This window comes from Strix uralensis, chromosome 12, assembly GCF_047716275.1.
Source record: "Strix uralensis isolate ZFMK-TIS-50842 chromosome 12, bStrUra1, whole genome shotgun sequence".
In the NCBI taxonomy this organism is placed as follows: Eukaryota; Metazoa; Chordata; class Aves; order Strigiformes; family Strigidae; genus Strix; species Strix uralensis.
Window position 1 is genome coordinate 6,977,263 of NC_133983.1, and position 23,714 is coordinate 7,000,976.

Sequence of the window (23,714 nt, forward strand, 5' to 3'; positions counted from 1 at the left end):
TTAGCAGTTAGTGTTTCTAATTATATTTTCTTCTCAATTGCACAAATGTGTTACATTTTCCTCATAACTGCAGAGAATTAAAACCTTACTGGTGATTATGGTTTGAATTGAAAGTGACTCTTGTGGAGTCCCAACACATGTATGAGTCAGGCTACTGTGTATAGGAGCAATGGAGCACATGATTCATTTTTAGTGGAGATGTCATTTAATATATAAACTCTACAAAATTAAAACTAACCTGATGTCAATTTTTGAAACATTTCAAAACCCTTGAGACTAGCATCTCAGCCACCTGTTTCCTGCTGAGTTCAAGCCTCTAAACTGAAAAGCCATTCTGTAAAAATAGCTAAGTTGTGCATCATGCCCTGAGGGTCAACAGAAAAGATTCCAGCGTTATAAAGATATTGTGGACTATTTTGTTGAAAGCAGTAAGAATATATTCTTAACTAAGTATGTAATGTTTTACCAGTCAGCTCCCACGAGTGCAGATGGGAATTACAAAGGCTAATGCTTGCACGTCAGGTTGACAGTTAACATGTATATCATTCTGACCTAAAATATGCATTCATAGTATCTAAGTACATGGTGTGAGAATATAACTTTGGGACTTTCAGAAATAAAACAAGAAAAAAATGGAAGGAGAAAATACATTATCAACAGAATAAGAAGTTTGTCCAGGGGAGGAGAGAGAGAGTACTTTTGTTCCTTAGAGACCTCAATGATTTTGAGAAAAGCTTGCTTTTAAAACTTTTCAATGTGAAAGAAGGGATGTTGTTATAACTAAATTATTTTGCCTAATCCTAAAGTTTTTTCTTACATCTTATTGAGAAATCCTTGTGGACGTAGCTATGCATTAGTGGGTATTTGTGTAAAATCTGTGTAACCTTCTACTGATAAGTTGAATGGTGTTTAGTCATTCAGATTGACAACAAGTTTTATGTCCTCTCTATTCCGCTTTTCCCTCCCTCCCCTCAAAACAGAAAGCTGTACTTAGTTGGGCATATCTTCCTATTTAGAAATACACAAAGTGTCGATACACAAAGCTGTAGGTTCCCTTTTAATGAAAGTAGGAATGGTTTGCTTTTTTTAATCTGTACACCTATACCAGATCAAAGAGGAGTAGTTTTCTGTCCTTCTCTTTCTGTTTTTTAATACTGAAGACTTCTCTATACAAAATAAATTAATTTCTACTTTTTAAAATTTTCATAAGAACTTGAAAAAGCAAGTTTATAATTTTTATCATTATGTTGAATTAAGTAGGATATTTTGTTCTTTTTCTATGTTAAGACCAAAAGGAAAAGCTGATGCAAGAGAACAAAGACCTGCAGTTATGCTACCTGGAACATAAGCAACAACTAGATGAACTGAAAAATCACATTAAGTTTTTGATGAAGGTGAACTATTTCTGTTTAGAATATGTGCAAAAAACCTCGTTCTATGTTTTATGCATAGTGCAAATACTTCTTGAAAATAAAATAATACCGAAATATAAGTGTTTATTCATGATATCAAGCAAAATGTCATGTCTAGTGAGAATGCATCTCGTTATTCTGAATATATTTCTTCAATATTCATTCACATCTGATAACACCTTTTCATTAAGTATTTCTGTTTCAGGAAAGTAATACTGATATGGCAGAATTCCGTGAAGGTCTCTTGCTTCTAAAGGTAACTTACACAGAATGAGCATATGGGGGGCTGGAACTAGATGATCTTTAAGGTCCCTTCCAACCCAAACCATTCTATGATTCCATATATTTTGCATTTATTCTCTTTTTTTTTTTTTTTTTTTTAAACACTTGGTTGACCATTACATGTTTTCTACACATTGTCTGGGATTTTCAAGGGCTGAATTGTTTGTGCATCTTTTAGTAGTTAATACTTCAAACTTTGTGTGCTTTTGTCATCTTTCAGTTACAGTGAAGCAGAAGGGAAGATGAAAAAATTGCCAGGATAAAATCTAAATTTATGTAGATAATTCATTATAACATCAGAAGTGAATTAAACCAGATTCACAAGCATTTTTTTAAAAAAATTACTTTTTCTCAGTTAAATGACTTATCAGACCATCTTGTTCTTCCCATAATGTTTATTTGAAAAAAAATTTGTTTATGAATTCTCTAATTTAAGGGAGCATACTATAAGCATAGAAGTTCTAAAATGCAGTACAGCGGTGCTTAACAACTTCTCTTTGTTTACTAAAATAGAAAAACAAAAATACGCAGAAAATGTTCTGGTTTTTTCTCTTGCACATAAGTTGTAATTTTATTGTTTACAGTGAAATTGAAAATGAAGTGGGGGGAAGAAATAACTGAAAAAATAAGTTTGCATTAAGTTTGCACTGTTCCAGTGATGTTTTATTTTCTTTAGGAAGTGTTTACTGTAAATAGGATCTTTTTCTGCTACCCAAATTCAAATCATAATTCTGTAATGATAATGAAAAAAACAAACAACCCAAAACAAAACAAACCACCTAGATGAAAATTAAAACCTTAGTATTAATAACAAGCAACGTAGACCTTGAGAATAATAATTCAGGTTTTGTACATTCACTAAAGCGGGATTATTAATTATATAAGAGGCAAATATATTAGGAGCTTTGTATTTTCTTTGGACAGACAGGAGTGATTGCTTCTGAATTTCTCATACATTTTAAGTGGTTCCTGATAATCACAAGATTACATTACTGAATACAACCCTGACACTTACTGGTCTACCTCATTCCTATTTTTTGTGTTACCACATGCTCAGAATTTGCAAAGTTATGCTTGCTGTCTTATTGTTGTTCCAAAAATATATCCCAGTGTTACATTTAACCATGCACAAATACATCCAAAGACTTTGCAAAAGTTTGTTCAAGTGATTTTTCAAATTTTTTCCAGGCTCAAAAGCAACAGGAGAACGGGGACCTTGTGTTTTTGGAAAAAATAGAAGATGATATCCATAAAGATTTAGAACACTCCATGCGGGAGCTGCAGTTAACACATGCGGAAACAGTGCAAGAACTTGAAAAGACAAGGAATATGTTAATTGTGCAGCACAAAATTAACAAAGATTACCAGGTACTAAACTCTACTCACAGTGGAAAATAACCTGATAATAACATTTAAGCATTTGTAGCACTAGAACTGGTCATAATTGAGACTTGCAAATTCAGCAACAAAGCCAGTCTGTTTATAGGTAACCTAACCTAAAATATGCTGTTGAAAGTATTGTCTTAAAAGCATGAGGTCCAAATGACTATAACTTTAGTTTTTTAACTCACCCTGATCAGAGCCCTCAAACCATGCTTTCTTGGGATTATCTCTGAGTGCTTATCAGGTGCTCACAGGAAAAATACTAAGTGTACTTATCAAATAAGCTTCCTTTTCCACAACACTGCTTTTATGCTATTGTGCTGGATTATTGCAGATCATATTTTGACTTTTCATTCAATTATTCTAAGTTTAAAATAACAAAATCTTTAAAAAACTATTAGAACATTCTCCTGAAAGAATAGCTAGTCTGTTTTTCTTTATGTTTTCAGACTTTGCTGAAGTTCAAACTGATTGCTGTATTGCTGAACTAAATATTGCTGCTATTTTCATGTGCTCTAAATGTTCTTTCCTCAAATCTAACTGTACTTTAATTTGTAGCCAAAAGCACGTGCAGCATCAGTGCAGACAAGCCTCAAAAGTCCTTTTTACATGCAAATTTTTTTCAGACTGAAGTAGAAGCAGTGACACAAAAGATGGAAAGTCTACAGAAAGACTATGAGTTAAAACTAGAACAGTATGTCCATCTTCTTGATATTAGAGCTGCACGCATCAGAAAACTAGAAGGTATATTTAAAGTATATTCTTTAATTTTTTTAATATCTTATCTCTTGCAAATTATTGCTGTAAATTTGTTCTTTAGTTGAAACACTTCTCCATTGCTGAAACTAGTAGGAAGGTCAGTTCTTTCATGGAAAATTATCTGTGTGCTGTTTCATTGACTTAAATGATAAGGTTATTAATCAAACAAAATTCAACAAAGAAGTTTATGCTGCGCTATTGCTGAATAAGAATAAAACTACCAAACTTTGGTATATTTTACTATCTTTTTAAATCATATATTTATGGTCAACCTTTTATTTTGCTGTCCTGTCGTTACATAATCATTTTATGTGTTGCTAAAAAAATCTCAAAGTCATGGTATAATATACCTACAGAACATTTCAATATAATTAAATTAAAATGCTGTTTTAATGGCTTCAGTGCATACAAGGTGCATAGGAAGCCTGAAATAGGATACCTTACAAACCTGAATGTCATAACAATTTTCATGTTTGTCTCCAAGTTGTATCCCCTGTACTAAAGGGCTGCATGATGCTTTATGTCCTAATTCTGTAAGCATGTATTTTGATTTGTTCGCCATTTACCCCCCGTAAGGCCAGGCAACATGTTAAAGGTCTTTGCTGATAGTTCTGTCCACTCAAGATATTACAGAGGTTAAAAGCCCAATGTATTCTTTCTTTCCTTGGCCAATTTAGTTCAACCCTACAAAAATATGTATCTTAAGTCTGTACTACATTTGCATAGTGATACTTACTTTGATCATTGCATAAGACTTCTGAATTTTTACTCATTAACTCCCTTGTAATGTGTTATTAATTGGTAGGGGCCTGTGCCTATCTTTTACATATACTGAAGCAGCTCCGTTGTGTAGGTATTCTTGATTGTTGTCACTATGCTCAAAGAGCAGTAGATGTGTGATTTTAAAGGTGTGATTTCTTTTTTGGTTACGCCTTTCAGAAAATAACATTGTTAATATAATTGAGTTATGCTTTTCTCCTTTCTACTCTGTCATTAATTATATTTTTTTTTTTAAACAGGACAGTCGTATTGTAACTATTTTATTTTATTTGTTGCAGCACAACTAAGAGATATTGCCTATGGTACAAAACCATATAAATCCAGACCAGAAAAATTGCCAGGGGATGCAGTAGATGAATTTGATGAAACTTTACATTTAGAAAGAGGAGAGAACCTTTTTGAAATTCATATCAGCAAAGTGACCTTCTCTTCTGGAGCTATGCAGGCTTTTGATGACCATGAACTTGCAACTTTTTGTACTTACGCATTCTATGACTTCGAACTTCAGACAACCCCAGTAGTTTATGGGCGTACCCCATCATATGACTTCACTTCTCAGTACCTTGTGCAGGCTGATGACTTCTTCTTGCATTATATAGAGCGAAACAGTATCACACTTGAGGTCCATCATGCATATGGCACAGATTATGAAACAGTTGCTGCGTGTGAACTGAAGTTTCATGAAATCTTGGAAAACAATGGGAAGATCTACAGCACAGCAAATTTAGTTGGTAATTAACATACCAAAAAGTGTTCTGTTTGATGCAGTATTGTGACAATTAAGTAATGTGTATTTGGCCAACAATGAATTTGTGTATTACTATTTTAAAAGATAAAAAAGGGTTTATACAACATGATATTTCCTGTTGGGTGTGCAGCATGTTCTGGTGATTCCACCAATAGTTGTGGGAAAGGTCTAACAGGTGCAATTTTGCCCATAGTGGCTGAGGACAAAGACGGTGTTAATAGAGTGATCCTGAAGTATGTGACATAAAAAGTATGTGACATGCTGGAAATGGCATTAGAGAATCTTGTCTGAAAATGGCAAGTGATTCTTTGTCTTGTGTAAAGTTTACTTACAAAGTGATACTACTACACATGTAAATAATTTTATTAAAAGATAGTATCACCTTATTCAACAGAATTATACAAAAACAACATGGAGAAAAGTAGAGTGGTGTACTTGATTGCACTGTAGTGCTATTCAGATGTTAGAATTTCTCTATGAATACTGTAGAGAAGATATTTTAAAATGACTGATATTCTTTTTCATTTTATTTTATTATTTTATATATTGTTAATTGGGATTTAGTTGTTTAACGCAAGTTCCTTTCATCCTCTGAGACTGTTACTGATACAAGGGAGCTCTACTTCAGCTGTGAAACATACAGTAATTTCAGTGAAGTCTTGTAATATATTTAAATGAAATTAAATTATTCTACTTCTGCATATGCAATTTCTCTGTTTGGCAGAATAGCCATTAAAAACAAAAACATTTCTGAATTATAAGACTATAAAACATCAGTGCTTTATATCTGGCCCAAATGTCATCACTATATCCCTCATTGCTTATCAATAAATAAATAAAGAATTGGTTATAGTGTTTGTAATTTGAACTGGTAAGTTAGAGGTCTTCATATAACAGCTGTAAGGCATCAAAAAGGTGCAAATGGTGGTGATTACATTTCATAATATTTCATATAGTAGTGTACTCTGTGGGGGAGTTGGTTTAGGTTTTGTACATTTTTTTCATTTCAATTTAATTCATAGTTTTAAAATAATTCTAAGATATCCCAGACGAGCCTTTTTAAAGAAGTATTTAATCTGTGCTGCTTACTTTTTTTTTTTAAGAAGCATTTTGTCAGATCAATATATTCAGAGACCTCTAAGTGCCCAGTGTTGTCAAAAATCTGGTTTGGTAAGCTATTATAAAGTGGTATTTTTGATGGTAATTTAAACTGCATACCACTTTATGGGACATTTCCAACTGTTGACATACAAAGCTGTCCTAAACTTTATTTGCCTCAGAGAGATTAAAATAATGAACTTGACATGACTCTATAGTTTGGACAGTAAATATCACAGCTTACAATATGAAAAAATGGTCGTGTTTTGGATCATACTTGTAGAGCCAGAGGAGTTGTTTCTGTTTCTAACGTGAACTGCGCATCTTGTGTCACAAACACTGTCATAATGCATAGTCACAAGATAACTAATCTTTAATTTGTGGCATTTCCTGGCTTTTGATTTAAGTACTTTTATGTTGAAAAGAAAATTAATACAATCCTGTATATATTTGTTCCTTAGGAATCAAAGAAAACATTGAAAATTATGGTACCGTAGAATACTGGATCAGGTTGCGAGTTCCTATGGATCAAGCTATTAGACTCTACAAAGAGAGGTCAAAGGCTCTGGGGTACATAACATCCAATTTTAGGGAACGGGAACAACCGTTCCAGGTATGTTTGCGTTTGTACTTCATTGTTTTGATAGAATAAACTGGTCAAAATTACTTGTTCAGTTCAAATAGTTTATTTCAAGTCTTGATATGTTCAAGGTTAACAAAGTTAAAGGTTCTTGAACTGCAAAATATCTTTAGCAGTTGAATGACATGTTTTTCATATAAAAGGTAAAAAAACAGTTGAATTATAGGTTTCCTGAAGAGACAAAGTCTTAAACTTCAGTTATTTATTTTTACTGAAATTGCCACTAGAATATTTAAAATTATTATATTTAATTTTCTTAATTTGTAGGCATCAGATTTTGTTAACGTTTAGTTCTAGTACAATGTTAAACCAGCTAGGTGTCAGATCAGTATAACAGGTGAAGCGGTTGTTCAGAAAGGTCTCAAAATTCCTAATCTTTGAGTATTACGAGATTGAGATTATTTTACATTTCCATTATTTTTTGTTTGGGTCTTATTTTCCTGGATAATTAAGAGAATTTTGATAATTTAATGCACTGTGTAATCGTGTTTGAATACAGGTCACAGATAGATAGAAGAAGAAGGGACTTTGAGACATCTCTATCAATTATTTAAGAAATAAAACCAATCAGGTAGAAATGTATAAATTAAAACACTTCAGTTTCTAATAGGCATTTTTTTTTAATCTACAGCTGTTTAAATTACTTTAAGTCTGAAGTAACTTTAATGTTTTATATTATCCTGTAATGTAAATTTATATTATAGTAGAATCTCAATGGATTTGATGATGTAATCTGAGAAGTATGTTTAGTGTATGAATTCTATTAAAGGTCAGTGTAGGCATTTTCAGAATTCGTGTTTAATAACATTGTAACATTTGCTTAAAATCTGATTTTTTTAAAAAAAGGTATTTTTAACTAACTCACAGAATTTGGCCATTGTTAAATGCAAAAATCTGTTGTTTAGTTTTCTTTATTTTTGATTATGTTATTACTAGCTGTGTTGCCAATCCAAACACAGTTGAAAGGTAAAGCATGTGGAAGACAGCATTTTGCTGTAATTACTGTAAAATTGCAAATTCAAACATGGCAACTGAAATATACTGATTATATGGGAGAAAATAAAACAGTAAAAATGGCAGAAATGAGGAACAGCTTCTGCAGAGCTGTTTGAAACACTGCAGTTTTCGGAAACGTTTCATGGCAGAAACTAAAAGTCATATAGCTATAGCAGATGGTTACATTATGTTAAGGGTTCTGTCAATCTGCAACTGCAAAAGTAGCTTCAGTTGTGCATTCCAAAACTTAAGTTTTCACTAGTTAAACATACATATAAAATTTTCTGTCCTATATAGCAGCAGAAATCACGGAAACATGAACCGTACATAAACTGCTATAAATTTTTCTTTTCCCAGTTCTGTATATAGCCAGAAATAGTAGTCATAAGGTTGCATATTAAGGACTTAAACTGTCATGTTTGGTTTTCTCATTAACTATTTCAGTGTGGCTTATTTAATCAAAATGTTTAACATGTTATCACACAAAATCAAATTGATACATATTTCCCCATATACCAGAAGATAGAACTATGGCTTCCACAAGCAAGATAATTATGTACAATTATTGAAAATAGCTGTGACATATTACAGTAAAAAAAGGAGAGCCTTTTGAGATCAATATAGGTGGGGATTACTCATTTAAAATAGTCATGTTATTTGTTTTCTTATTATTCTTTAATTTTTATTAAAATGAGTTTCCCAATTTGCCAGCTGTGAGTTCCACAGTATGTACAAGCCATGCTGATAGGTAATTAAAAAAACTTGTGCTATCATTGAGTTTTTCAGTTTACTTCAAACATGCTGGTTTCTAATATTTGTAAATTGTTTATGTAGGTAAAGTTTTGGAGGAAGAAAAAAACAGAGGAATCTGCAGTGCAATTTTAATTATTGAAAAGTACATATATAAAAGGGACTACAGTTATAAAAATGTCTTGACACAGGATAGCTATCAGAATCCTTAATTTTAAAGTGGCACTAGATATGAATCCCTCTTAAAACTGTAATCTTCACTGCTTTGTTGATAATAAAATGACAAGTAGATCATAAAACTTTACAAGAATAAAGCAAACAATCACAGACCTGAAAGGATTAACCTCTTATTTTGTTATACCAACAACCCAAGAGAGATGTCGTTGAATTTATAGAGCAAGTAATATTTTGACATATAAAATTAAACAGTAGTTGGAGTGTCATTGAAATAATCAGTTATTTGTTCTACTTATATAGTTCTTAGAGTTCACCAACATAAGAATTCTAATGTTTTTAATTTAACTTCTTTTTCATTTAAAGCAGCAGATACTCAGAACTGCCCAAGTCAGCACTTCAACAGATGGCAATTTAAATGAACTCCACATTACAATAAAATGTTGTAACAATCTACAATCTCGAAAAAAACATCTTCAGCCAAATCCTTATGTTGTCTACAAGTTCTTTGATTTTGCAGACCATGATACTCCCATCATTCCTAGCAGCAACAACCCACAAATAGATGACCATATGTGTTTCCAAGTGCCAATGAATGCAGATTTAGACCGATACCTAAAATCAGAATCTTTAACCTTTTATGTATTTGACGATGGTGAAACGGAAGAAGGTGCTTATGTAGGGAAAGCCAATGTGCCTCTTATTTCTTTATCACATGACCGATCTATCTCAGGTAAGAATTAGACCTCTTTAAACTTAACAAAATCTTCACTTCCTGTTTCATACCTCTTTAAATCTCTTTAAGAACCAAGCTAGAGAACGGCTTTTCAGAGGGATCTGGGCAGGCTGGATGGATGGGCCAAGGCCAACTGTATGAGGTTCAACAAGGCTCAGTGCTGGGTCCTGCACTTGGGTCACAACAACCCCCTGCAACGCTGCAGACTTGGGGAAGAGTGGCTGCTAACCTGCCCAGCACTACAAGAAAGACATTGAGGTGCTGGAGTGTGTCCAAAGAAGGGCAGCAAAGCTGGTGAATGGTCTGGAGAACAAGTCCTGTGAGGAGCGGCTGAAAGAACTGGGGTTGTTTAGCCTGGAGAAAAAGGAGGCTTAGGGGAGACCTTATTGCTCTCTACAGCTACCTGAAAGGAGGTTGTGGGGATGTGGGTGTCCGTCTCTTCTCCCAAGTAACAAGTGATAGGACGAGAGGAAATGGCCGCGAGTTGTGCCAGGGCAGGTTTAGGTTGGATATTAGGAAAAACTTCTTCACCAAAAGGGTCATCAAGCATTGGAACAGGCTGCCCAGGGAAGTGGTTGAGTCGCCATCCCTGGAGGTGTTTAAAAGATGTGTAGATGTGGTGCTCAGGGACATGGCAGTGCTGGGTTAACAGTTGGACTGGATGATCTTAAAGGTCTTTCCAACCTAAACAATTCTATGATTCTCAAATCCCATATCGTTCATCTGCTGTTCTTGTCTGACAGAATTTTAAACTCCCAATGAAATCCTGGAAAGAAGTTCTGCATCTCAGTGTTACTTAAGTCATAGCTAGTGAAAAGTCTGTGTCAGAGTTTTGAAACTGATGAATGATTTTTAATATAAACATTAAACTTCAAACATTAAACTTCAAACATTAGAGGAAGAAAAGAGTAAGGGAGAGAAAAAGTTTCTAATATTTCTTTTGTTTACTAAGAATGTTCCAGCATTGTTGTATTTTAACTCAAATTTTAAAGTGGTGTTTTTGTGATTATCCATCAACTCCAATGAATCTGAGCAGGATGCCTGTACCTTAACAGGGTGGATTGTAGTAGTAGAATTTCTTCACCTCATGACATTTTCTGAGATTTAAGAGAAAGAAGTATATCTTTTCTTTAAAATCCACAAGTTAAAAAAAAAAAATAAAGGAACCTGATGTCCAAGCATTAATTTATCATGGTCGTAACAAGGATGAAAAGTCTTTTAAGTTCTTTTTAGTTCTCTATACTGGCCCAAGTATGAAATAATTATGATTTGATAAATAATTATGATTGGAATGATGTGTCACTCCAGCACTGACTAAATTTAATTGCTAATCAATTATTGATGTTTTCTTTTTTTGTTAGCATTTTAGTAATCTGTTTGCATCTGTCTTTTACCACTGTTTTTTTGCCTTGAGAAGCCTACCAAATTTACCAGTTATTTCTCACACTACTATATTATGAGTATCTCATTATTAGGTAGAAAGTCCCTGTTAGTCTTAATATCAGGTGGGAAGGAGTGGCTGAAACCTGGCTTTCAAAATGTACTGCTTTCATAACTGAATCCTGAAATCCTGAATTCCTGAATCCCATTCAGTTTTGCACTGCATTTTCTTGAATACATATAGAATAAGATAATTTAGACAAGATTTGCATTATGCTTTCAGGTACTTTTGAACTAACAGATTCTGAAAGACGTGCTACTGGTACCATCACAGTTGAATTAAAATGGAAGTTTGTCTACCTACCACTAAAGGGATCAACAGTGGCAGCAGACTTAGTGAATTACATTCAAAATGAGGAATCAATGGCAACTAAATTATTAGCAGAGGAAAAAATGCAGCCTCCAGCCCTGTCTCCTTCTTTTACTTCATCAGTGACAGTAAGTAATTTAACAAACTCACAGAAGTTAAGAGATATAAAAGACCTATTACAGCAGGTCATTTAGTTCTTCCCTGATAACCAGGATTTGTCCTTACTGTAACATAATGTATAGTACAAATACTTCATATAACTACCATCTTCAACTTCCTTTGGGAAGTGAAATCATTCTTGTGTCCAAAGCTTTTAAAAGTCTTTTATAATGGTAGATAACCACTTACCAAAAGGACAGGGAGTAAAGGGAGGAGAAATAACAAACATTAAATGTTTTCCCTGTAAATTTAGTGCTTATTACTTGTCTTTCAAATGTAGATGTCCTACATAAAATGTAGTCACATGCTTGTGCAACTTCAGGGCTATGGTTGAAATTTATGACAGTTATGAAATCAGATATTGTTTCTGTGGTCTCTTAGAAACTCGGACAGAACTCAATCAGTTGGGGTAGCTTTGAGACAAAAGAATTCTCAAGCAGCCAGACCCAAGCCAAATGTAGGTGTCTGCACCACACTTATTCTGGTGCCTGGACCATGGTGCTAAGATACCAAATAGCTTCTTAAAAATTAGTCATAAATTAAAAATGGTATAAGGATTTTTTTGTGCGTATAAAAATCAGTGGAAGTGGAGGATAATTTCTACCTTCATCAAAAGAGAAATCATGAACAGTAATAAACCATTTAATTATTTTTTGTCTTTTGTGTTATAACATCACAACAGAAATTTTTCTGGACCATTTTGTTAATTTTGCAACTATTACCAGTCACCAGTTTCTGTGTTAAAATTCTCCAAAGGGAGTGGCATGTGGAAAGGTGTCAAAGATACGGTAAGCCTACAGAACAAGAAAAGAAATCAAGCACTCCATAAACAATAATAAATCATCATTCTGCCACATATATGAGAGCAATGACTTCAGTCCTACAATTATTTCTCACCTGAAACTCACATTGCATTCCACAGATGTTCTGTAGAGTTTTATACTCATTTTTGGCTGAAGTCTGAAAGGTATGTCCATCTGGGGGGGTTGCTTATTCAAACAACGTCTACATCATCTTGCCTGTTTAGAATTGAATTTAGTGCAGTTAGGTTTGGCTTTGAGAAAAATTAGGGTCCCTCAAAATTTACTGTAAACTAAGATGGTTAGAATATGGCAATAAATGGTCTTTAACTATACTTGTTTTATTACAGAAACCAACCCCCAAACCAAGGCAGCGCACAGCTCAGGCAGACAAGAAAGTATCTTTTCTGGATCTTAGAACAATAAAGATGGCAGTAAGTTTTAAGTATTTTGCTCATGCATGTTGAAGCAGGAAAGACTACTTATGTCTCAGTATGGACAATTTGTAGAACTAATAATTGAGAATGCTCAGTTATTTTAGCAGCACAAGACTGGGATGTCCCAGGCAATGAATGATAGCACAACATTGCAAATAGGTGGGGGATACAATACACGGATATTTGTGTGACTCCCTCAGAGTTGCTTCCTATACTTCACAGTTTACAAGCTTCAACCTTCATAAACTTAGAGCAGATTCTAACATATGACTCTACAGAAAACAGCTTTATCCAAACAGATCCTGAGTGTTGTGCTACACAGTTTGACACAGTTCAGAGTCACCTCTCTATCATCTGAGATTACATACACTGTGAAAACAATTACACTTCTGAACTTGGGGTGCACCATCATGTGTGCATCCTTCCAGACTCTAGGGGAGTCTGCATGGAACTATCTCAAATATATCTCCTGTGTGGTGTAAATTTTCATTTGATCCTAAATAATCTCCCTTCAGAGAACTCTTAATTAAATCCATTAAGTTCAGATAGATTCTTTAATAGCTAATATAAAAGGTTATGAATATTATTAATTAATTAATGCAACATAATATTATTAACTAATAAAAACTAGCTGTGATTGTTTTTTTCCATTTGTAAATGCCTTGATTGGATTTATTTTTTGAAATGTTGACATCAGTTTTCAATTCATGGGTGGTTCTGCTATTTAGTTTACCATGACTAGAACTTTGTTTTGAGCCGTACGGTATAGACTGGAAAAAAGAATTAAGTCAATCTCTTGTATTGATTAACTTTAAAAAATAAAATCATATGTTAGTGAAATCAAATCTTTTGAGAGTTTAGATATGGAAAACTGAAATGTTAGCCATATACTTACACACACACAACATATCTTCAGCTGTCCAAACAGTAACTTCTCAAAGTTTGAAGTTTTTCACAAACTAGGGTATTCTAAGCTACTTGGTCTCCATCAGAAGTCTTCATTACTGGGTGGGAAGCCCCCCTAGATGTTTTAAAAATCCAAGCCTCATGGTCTGGTTCAAGACAAAAGTACTGTTAAAACTAAATAATGAAGTACCTGGGGCTTCTCTGATGTCTAAATCTTGTGGTGAAATGGCAAGAGAGTGACCATGCAAGACAATTAGAAGTGGATCAGATTAAAACTGCACAGGAACAGTCTGTTTCATTTTCCTGCTTGTTTTCTGAATAGCAGAGAATCTAGTTCTTGGATATTGATGTGACACATGCCAAAGCAAATAGTTGTTTTCAGAAAAGAGGACTCTAAGAAATGGGACGAATGGTTTGACTTGCCTAAACCATTTGTAGGCATTGTCCAGCCTCATAGGTAGAAGCTATAGCAGAGAACAGAAGCAGTAATGCTAATGCAGGGAAGCAAAGGAGGACATAATTTCCTGTCCAAATGCTTCTCCACCAGTAAATTTATACCTACTTTTGTGTGTTAAGTGTCTGCTATATGTTAAAATCTTCCCCTTATTTTACCCATAACTTAGGGCTCTGTTGTTGAAAATGACATGGAACTTGCACAGATGAAGGCTTCAAGAGTTCCAAGTGTTTCAAAGGTATGAGATTATTCAGGTTTTGTGGTTTTGTATACTATATTGCATTTGAATTCCATGTGTATGTCATTTCTTCAGAGTCATGCATCAAAAATCAAACTACAGGTAAAGTAAGATCTCAAAAACTTCTCGGAAATATAAAAAATGTGATTCCTTGTGATTACAGTCTTCTTTCTTTGGCCACTAGAAAGGGAGGAATATCTCTACTTATTTCCTTCTATATTTGGATGAAGTTTATTTTGTCTTCCCTCTAAAAAATGCCATTATAGAGCAGGGGGAAAAAAGAAGAAATGGAGTAGCTTTGGAACATTGCTAAATATGTAGCATTCTAAGGAGAAGAAAAGTATTAAATATTGTAGTTTGTAATGGTCCAATTGGTCGTGAAATTAAGTTGTGGCAGATTGGCAAACTATAGTTTCTAGTGGCATAACACAACGTTTAATCACTGGCTTTTATGTTCCTTTCACTTTTTTACTTTCAATCAGAGCCTCGGATGATCTTTTGAAGTTAAGTCTTCTTTTCACCACAGCAGGTGGTATTAGTCAAGTAGAATAATCAAAAAGTATTCTCTCTGAAAATTTTATCCACAAAATACAACTCTGTCACTGTAGGAATTAAAAGGAATGGCCAAACACTGTTTAAAACACAGCGGTTATGACACATCATCTATGCCAAGGAGAAGCATAAGAGACATAAAGTCAGTTTTCTACGACTGGAAAACTTCAAGCATAAACTTTATTTATAGAATAAGGCTCTTAAGTGTTTGTTAATATTGCTTTGCTTTGTGTGGCTCCAAATGTGTTAGAATAGAAATAACTTTCAGCTGTCCACAGAACACCTGGGTTTTCCAAAACTGGACCTGAAGTCTCATGGATTCTGAGGGTAGGAGGTGAGGCATCAGTGTCTCTGTGGAAAATTCAGTCCTAGAGGAGAATTGCTGGATAATAAATAATGCATAGGTCTCCAGCAGATTTCCATGTCTGTAATGTTATATCCATTGATGAGGTATTATTTTATGTAACTGTACTCAAAAGGGAAAGAAGGGATTAAGATTACTTCAAAGTTATGCACTAAATATTTTTTACCTTAGATAACATGTTTGTATTTTGTAGCAAAGCTGATGCTTTTTTATATTATTTTAGTTTGGTTTTGAAACAGAAAATATCGTATAATTCAAATTATAAAATTGCTAACTGAGTAAGGTGGTGGTGATTTGTTGGTTTTGGTTTTTTTGAACTGAGTCTTGAAGAACTGAAAGAGCTGAAATATAAATGAATCTGGAAATCTAACAGGCTGTATATATGTTGACAGGTACCAAATGATTATAATGGTTATGTTTTCACAAATATACATTGTTAGAAAATTGTCTTTCTACGGTATCAATTATTTGTTACTGCAGTTGACAGCTTCTCATTGTTTCCTGCACTGCATAAGCAATATAATTGTTTAAAGGCTATGTATAATGAATGTGAGCCATAACTCTTCAAGTTTTGAATTTTAGTAACTTTGACTGTTCAAGGAGTGTTATAAAGACTGTAAGTTTATCTATTTTTATATAGCGTGTGGTACATGAGGTTAAACAAGAAAGGCTAGCAGATGATAAGGTGAAGGAGATGGCTGAAGAAATTCAACAGGAAAAAGAAGACCTCTCGCATCTGTCAGAGGGGCAGTTGGCCGACCAAAGCTCAGTTACCTCTGGAGATGAGACAGAAATAACTGAAGAATTGGAACCAGAAGGTATTCATTTTTCTGAATAAGTAACTGTATTTTCTTAATAAATCTCTGTCTCTTTCCATTTTCTTAAGCATTTCTTATGAGCAGTGGGAGCTGCCTCATTATGAGAAGCTTCATGACAGAAATGATATTCTGGTGTACTTTATAGCTGAAGCTGGGTGGTGGATATGGTGGTGTTATTTTCTTCCCAAATGGAAACTGTATTGTAATTGCATGCAAAAATCTGGTATCTGACCTAGATTCATAAAATATTAAAGGAAACCTGGCTTCTATTTTAAATGTCTTTATATTCTCCCTTAGAACTATGCTGTTCTAAAGACTATTTTAATGAATATGCTCCTTTTGTCTGCGGATAACAGCCAATGCTGATATCGGAAATCCTTTCAGACAGTGAGAGGGGTAGTATGTCTTATCACATCTGTGACATAAAGTTGTTAGAGGCAGATTTATTTAAAGATTATAGAAGCCGGGTCATCCTGTTCCACCCCCAAGCTTAAACTGTTTATCATTGAAATAAACCAAGTCCACAATACCAAGTTTAAAGTAAAAGCACAGGCAGGATGCTAAAATTTTATGTTCAGTTGTTTGCAGCTTCTGCATAAGAATTCATTAGAAAAAATGGAAAAACATGATGTTGAAGCTCTTGTTGTGTTTATAAGTAATTTGCTCCAGAGAAAAAAGACCTGAAATCTTTAGAAAATAATCCACTGGCATACAGAACTACTTTAAAAGAAAATCTTCTTTACATATGCATGGTGTTAAACTTAGTCAGAGGCAATCCACAAATTCAGGCCATATTCTTATATAAAGCTAACTGTTATTCATACTTCAGTTCATCACAGGGCTTATATCATTCCACTCATCAACTTTCATCTAGGAAATATTACTTTTTTTTTAGCAAATCAGAAAAAAATACAGTTTAGATGACTTGAAAGGTCATTGATTTGCCAGTGTTAATCTTCTGCAAGGAAGAGAAGATTTACCTAGCACTTATACTTTATTTATTAGAAAAGCAAATATATTGCTATCAGGTTTCTCAGCAAGTCTCAGATGGACTACAAATACAGGGGTTTTTAATTACATTGATTTTTTTTTTTTAGCAGATCAAGATGATAGACAAAAAGATGATGCCATTGAATCAATAACTGACAGCGATGACTGTATTGTTTCAAGTCCAGTATCCAAGAATATTAAGGTGAGGCAGAGTATTTATGGCAATTATTTGGTAAGTCGTAAGAAAAATATTTTAAGCCTGATGTCCTTTAAGAGTAGCTTTGCTATATCTAAGGTCAGATTCTAAGGCATTTTCAACGAATGTATGTTTTCCTCTTTCCAGCTCAAATAAACACCTTTCCACGGAAAAAAATAAAAGTAACCTGACTGTATGGTGCATGTGATTTATAGGTGTTTATAATTTTTTTCTCTTAATGTCATACACACTTAGAAGTAGACATTTCTAATTAGTTCCAATCTGAATTCAAATTTTAGACCCTGCAGAAAATCTCCCTAATGAAAGATAACTATTGTAATACGAATGTCTAAAGAACTTAGTCTTGTTGTTCAGTCCTACCCGTTGCCTTTATGGAGGAAAATGTGCTTTTCTGCTTCTTCCAGCGCTTTCTGAGGAAGGGGAGGATAATTTCACTTGTCAAGGCCTGTAGTAAACCTTCAATGCTTAGCTACCCACTGTGTTTCATCCCAGTCTGTTGATTTGGTTGAATGTTGTTGAAATAGCAATTACGTAAGGTTGACGTAAGTTAACAACATGCAAACCTTGCATTTATTTTTCTAGTTCATCCACATATGTATCTTTTGTTCCCGACTTCCAAACAGTTTTAGAACTGAACATCACTTTTCAAGAAAATTTGTACATGTACAGTACCAAATCACTTCAGCGTACTTCTTTTTCTGTTGTTATTTGTGGACGTGTATGGTAAGGATATTCTCTTGGCTTGTTCTTAAAACCAGCAATTAATGAGCATAAACTCATAGACACAAAATTAACACAGCATAATGCAAATTTGGAAACTTTGATTTGAACAGTAGTTCTCTAAAAAAAAAAAAGAACATTTCATACTTTTAGATCTAACGTTGACTGAACAATCTTAAAAAATATAAAACTAGCACTTAAAATTGATTATAATACTTCTAACGGTTAGTAGTTCTTTGGTCTGTCTTAGCCTTCTTTTAAAGGACCAGAGATGTACTTTTATATCCTTTCAGTCTTAACTTTTTTTAATGTTCTGCAATGTGACAAGCTAGAAGTAGTTTGATGATTTTTTTTTTTAATCCTTTTTTCAAGGCTGTGTGGAATCTTACAAATAACTAGCAACAAGAAGCAATGCTTCGTATAAGAAATATTGCTCCTTTTTTAAAAAAAGATTGTAGAAGGGATTTAGGAATCCTATAACATATATATGCTGCAGAAAGATACAGAAGGTTCTTTTAAAGACAGAACTGCATTGCTTATATGTAAATGTTAAAAAATTGTTTCGCCTGTAATTTTAAGAACTAAAATGACTGCTACTCATCTCCATGAAGTCAAACTATAATACAATTGATCTATACGTTTCTAGTCATCCTGTATTTTATTTTATCAAAATTATTTAAGAACACATCTGGGAGGATTTTAAGTGTAGATTCATTTCAGGTTCATTAGTTGCTACCTCTGTCTATTGATCTGTTCCTCTGGTAACAAAGTGCATGTTCAAGAAGGGTAGATAACAAAAGCTATCAAGTATTAAGGTAACTTGTTTGATACAAATTGGATTTTAAAAATAAGCAATGGTATATTTGAAATCTTGGGTTAATTATAGAATACATCATGTGAAAACTGTGATTGAATTTGTATTTTTTTTTAAGATTAAAAATCACTGCCTTTTATCTTTTGAGATAAATATCCTGCTGGTAGTCAAACACTGTAAATAAGACTTGTGATTTTTAGAGATCGTTATGCTAATTATCCTATAAATCTGAGTTGTATGCCAAACTGTTTAAGCCATTTAAGATCATACTGTTTCTTTTTTGCATGTTGCAAATTAGACAGTTCATGGTTATTTCTTAGATATGTTGATCATAAAGGGTATCTAACAGATTTTCCAGTACTTAGCTGTACCACTTGCTTCTTTCTCTTTTCTTCTTGTCTATGATGTATAATTAATCATAGATTACTTCATTTTGTTTCATTTCATTTACAACATTTATGAGCTTCACTTTGTCGGTATGAAATGCTTGTCCCCTTCTTTCCTTTCCAAAGTGGCGTAATTAGTGTTAGCATCTTTTTTAACAGGCTACATAAAGTTTAGTGGCTGGATTAAATCAAGTCATTAACATAATGTGCTATACAATTTGCCCCTATCTCTTTTCGTTTCCAGTACATCAAAGTGCCACAGAGTGCCAGTGTAATTGGGCCTTGCTAGCTTGTCAGGTTCAGTCAGGCTGATGGCTGCTGCTTTTACTAAAAAGCTTCCAGGCATGATAATTAATAGAGAAAAGAAGTCTGAGAAATGTAAAAGTTTGGACAGTTCTCTATGAATATTTCATACATTTGAATAATCAGAAGTTAACATTATCAATTTGATGTATAATACATTGATTAAAAGCCTTGTTTCAGATCCTCAAAATAGACATCAAAACTGGGAATTTGCATTTTCTTCGGCATGGTCTTTATATTTAAAAAAAAAAAAAATTAAAATCTTTTCCATCTCCTCCTTCCTTTCACCCTCATGTCTACACTTTATCCTTATAGGACATAATACAACGTTCAATTATCACAATAAAATTTACTGCTGTCAGCCTCCAAGTTGTCTTCAATTGTGCCCGTAGGGCAATTACTGGCACTGGCACAAACAATTTATTTGGTGGAGGTCCTGTTTTTTTCTATAGGTGTGTTTACGTCTCTCTTTTTGTTGCAGGTGCTGTGAGTGCATTATCTTGCACCAATAGCAGTTTAATAAAAACTGTCATTATCAGTTCCTGTAAATTAAGATCTCAGAGTCTAATTAATTTTGACATGAAAATCTCTCTTAAACACCTTTAAAAAGCAATACCAATTCCTTGTGATTCTGCTGGTCAATGAAACATGTTTATGCATAGGTGGGAAGATGTAAAGCATAAAGCTTATGTATAGCAACGCAATAAATACTTTTCCTTTTATTATGTCTTTTTTGTACAATTACTTGAATAGTGCACTTCCTCATATGACATATTTGCATTCATTGAAAAACGAGAAAATCATTTGGACGTTGTGTTGCAATGTTAAATTCTGACTGACTTGATTTCTCTTTACATCTATTTTCTGCAAGACTTGAGTACCTTTGGTGTACTTCAGGGAGATTTCGCAGTGCTCAATGCTTTTCTTAAACTGGCTTGTTCTGTGAATATCTAATCTGAATTTAGAGAAGTAAAATTTTAGGATTTTAGTATTATCCTGTGTTGCTGAGTTGGCCTGATTGAATTGTGCCAGAAGTACTAATCCTTTGTATTCTCTTAGTCTTGTCTGGCTCTAACCTTGGCTCCTTTGTGGTTTTCCTCTATAAGAAATTGGGGAAGTGCTGCACCAGCATATTTAATGAAACAAATAAGATTCATGAAACAGAACTGTCTTATTGGAGTAAGATAAAAGTAACTTATTAAAGCTTTTAGAGTCAGTATTTTCAAAGACTACTGATGGATCTAAGATTGAAAAGGAGCATTTGCCATTCTTCACCTTTAAGGTGATTGTTTGCTATTGTGGTCACTACTAGACAGAAACTAAAGCAAAAGAGAGAAAATTTGAAGAATCCAGGAAGGACTTAAGTTGTCTTTTGCCACTGATAAAGTTTGAGATGGCAGCAGTTTGAATAGGCAGTACACTGAAATGATGGATTTACAACTTCTAGCACTTGTCAAATGTTCTTTGAAGTAATAATTACAAGCGTGTACTACAAGTCATTCTTCTTGATAGAAGAACTGAAAGAAGAGGGGAAAATAATGCCAAAAACCCCTCAAACACCAGCTTTTAAAATGATTCAAAACAACAGAATCTTAAGTCATTAACCAATTACTTTTTAGGTAACAATTTAATATTCTGACTAATGAGTTTTAAAGCAGAAAGTCAGATTTAAGGCTGAGTGCATAAACCCATAGAAAAAGTATCAACAGGAGCCATTTTTAACCTAGCTGGTAATATATTTTTGGTTATGAATATGAATGCGCCTCAGTTGCTTACTCTGATATATTTATCAGAGCTCATTGACATGGAAGTAACTTATGGTGACTTTACAAGTAGAAAGGAGTATTTTTCTAACTGGAGGTCTAAAAAGCAAAGGATGGCATTTGAAACTAAATTTGAGTTTTAGCTGCGATATATGTCATCAAGCATAATTTTTTTCACACTGTGGGTAATGTGAGAAAGAATCAAATTCCATTCATTTTTGCATGTCTATATTATCCTCAAACAATACTATAATGGTGGGGGAGAACACAGGATCAAATGTTAAGTACTAAAGATCTAAATAAAAAGAACAGGTGTGTTTCAACTGTGCAATTTGATGGGTTTTTTTTCGCTACAGATGCACTCGTAAGAAATGAAAATGCCATACTGATACTTATGCTTTCTTCCCATAGTAAGGGTTCGGTTTTTTCTAAATGGATTAACTTTCAAATACAGTTTTTTAAATTTTATTTTTGTAAATCAAACCAGAAGTCTATGATGTACATATAGAAAAATACATGCATAGATATATACAAAAGCAGAAATCCTATTATATTTGTTTAGTTTTTTACGTAATACTGCTACTTATTTCATCTTATTTTTGTATCTTAAATATTGATGTGTATTAGCATAACAAAAATGTTCAGAGTAAGACCTCTTTATCGAGAAATTATTTTTTATGCTTATTTAAGGATCATACTTCTGTTGAAATGAAAGGCAATTTAAAGTTTACAGAGCATTTGAATTACTTAATTGTGTGACTAGTTGGTACTGATGTAGCTAACTGGCTTTGAGAATTGATAAAGTTTGTATTTGTTTTTTATTTTATCTAGTGGTATAATCAATGGTGAGTATTTAAACACTAAAAAGAAATTAATACTCCTCTTTGAGACAGTCTGCAGTAGAGAGGGGTGTAGCTTAGTTCAGGACTGTAACAATATTGCTTATGTAGCCTTCCCCACTTCTTGGGGAGAAAATAAAACTCAGAGTTGACGAAGTTTGTTATCCCACCAGTCAAATAGCTCCAGATATATCTGCTTTTTTGTATTTATCCATCCCTAGAAACAGTTTATCTTTAAAAGCTCTTAGCTGAGGCAGTGCCACAGGCAAGTTGCAAAACCAAATCTTTAAAAACAGTTCAGCTTCAGGAGAAACACTGAACAACTTTATGTTTATTCTTCAGAAAGGTTGGGGAAGGCAAGCCATTTGAAGGGAAGAAAATATATTATTCAAGTGATTAAAAGTTAGATTATGAGCAAAGTGCAAATGTGACTCTTCAGATGTATAGTTGAGTCTCATAGTGAGAAAGGTTCACATCCCTCAACATTCAGTGTTTTCTAATATGCTTGGTGTTTTATACTGAATTAGAAAATGTCTTTTGTGAAAAAAAAAAAAATCAATGCGTTGATGGAAGTGTTACAGTTTTGCATAGTAGAGGCAATATCTAATTATTGAATTGTCTCAAGCTGCAGCAAGTAGTTCATGCCTTTGAAGTTATTAAAGATGAATTCATGCTCTGCAAATGGTGAATTTGGACTTTGCAGTAGATAAAATGGCACCAACCAGGGACATACTCATTGTCACTGTTGTGGTTTGAGCTCAGAGGGCAACTGAGCACCACACAGCCGCTTACTCCTCCCTTCCCCCTCCCAGCACTGAGAAGGGGAAAATAAGCAAAGGCGCTGCTGACTTTATGCTTCCCCACCAGTGCTGAGAAAGAGGGAAGCAAAAGACCCAGAAACTTGACGTGAGGACAAGGAGGGATGATCTCATCCATTAAGGTGCAGGCAAAAGATAGACTCGTTAGGGGAAGAAAAAAGGAACATTAAGTTAATACAGACATTAACAACAACAACATGTAACAGATAGAGTAGGACCGTAAGAAGCATTATCACATCCTGAAAACACCTTCCCTCACCCATCCCTTCTTCCCAGGCTCAGCTTTGTTCCCCATATCTCTTAACTCCTTTCCCCAAGCGTCACAGGGGGCAGGGAATGGGGGTTGTGGTCAGTCCTGCCGTTTCTTTCCCCTTGGGGTGGGGGAAAACTTCTGGCATTCCTCCCCTGTTCAAGCACAGTCCCCCTCTCACAGGAGTCAGTCCTCCACAAACCAACTCCGACATGAGTCACGCCCACGGGCATGTGGGTCACCCCCACGTGTTGCAATCCTCCCAGGGCTGAACTACAACAGTGGGGTCTTCTTCCCATGGGGTCCTGGCCTCCTTTGGACGCAGTTACCTAGGCCGGTGTGGGGTTCTCCACAGGCCACAAATCGGTATCTGCTTCA

General features: G+C 34.2%; 1 protein-coding gene across 11 annotated transcripts in view; it reads left to right on the plus strand.

The window, feature by feature from the left end:
- RPGRIP1L (RPGRIP1 like) overlaps positions 1-23,714 on the plus strand; it is a 79,268-nt gene that overhangs the window by 32,384 nt on the left and 23,170 nt on the right. For 5 of the 11 annotated variants that reach the window (XM_074882043.1, XM_074882046.1, XM_074882045.1 and 2 more), the window contains 12 exons: positions 1,288-1,394; positions 1,618-1,668; positions 2,883-3,062; positions 3,704-3,821; positions 4,895-5,347; positions 6,924-7,075; positions 9,389-9,755; positions 11,422-11,636; positions 12,818-12,901; positions 14,434-14,502; positions 16,059-16,236; positions 17,334-17,428. In XM_074882043.1, coding sequence (XP_074738144.1) covers positions 1,288-1,394; positions 1,618-1,668; positions 2,883-3,062; positions 3,704-3,821; positions 4,895-5,347; positions 6,924-7,075; positions 9,389-9,755; positions 11,422-11,636; positions 12,818-12,901; positions 14,434-14,502; positions 16,059-16,236; positions 17,334-17,428 — 2,069 coding nt within the window. Of the gene's footprint in view, positions 1-1,287; positions 1,395-1,617; positions 1,669-2,882; positions 3,063-3,703; positions 3,822-4,894; positions 5,348-6,923; positions 7,076-7,601; positions 7,667-9,388; positions 9,756-11,421; positions 11,637-12,817; positions 12,902-14,433; positions 14,503-16,058; positions 16,237-17,333; positions 17,429-23,714 lie in introns of those variants that run through there. The other 6 variants (XM_074882050.1, XM_074882048.1, XM_074882052.1 and 3 more) reach the window with 6 other exon arrangements.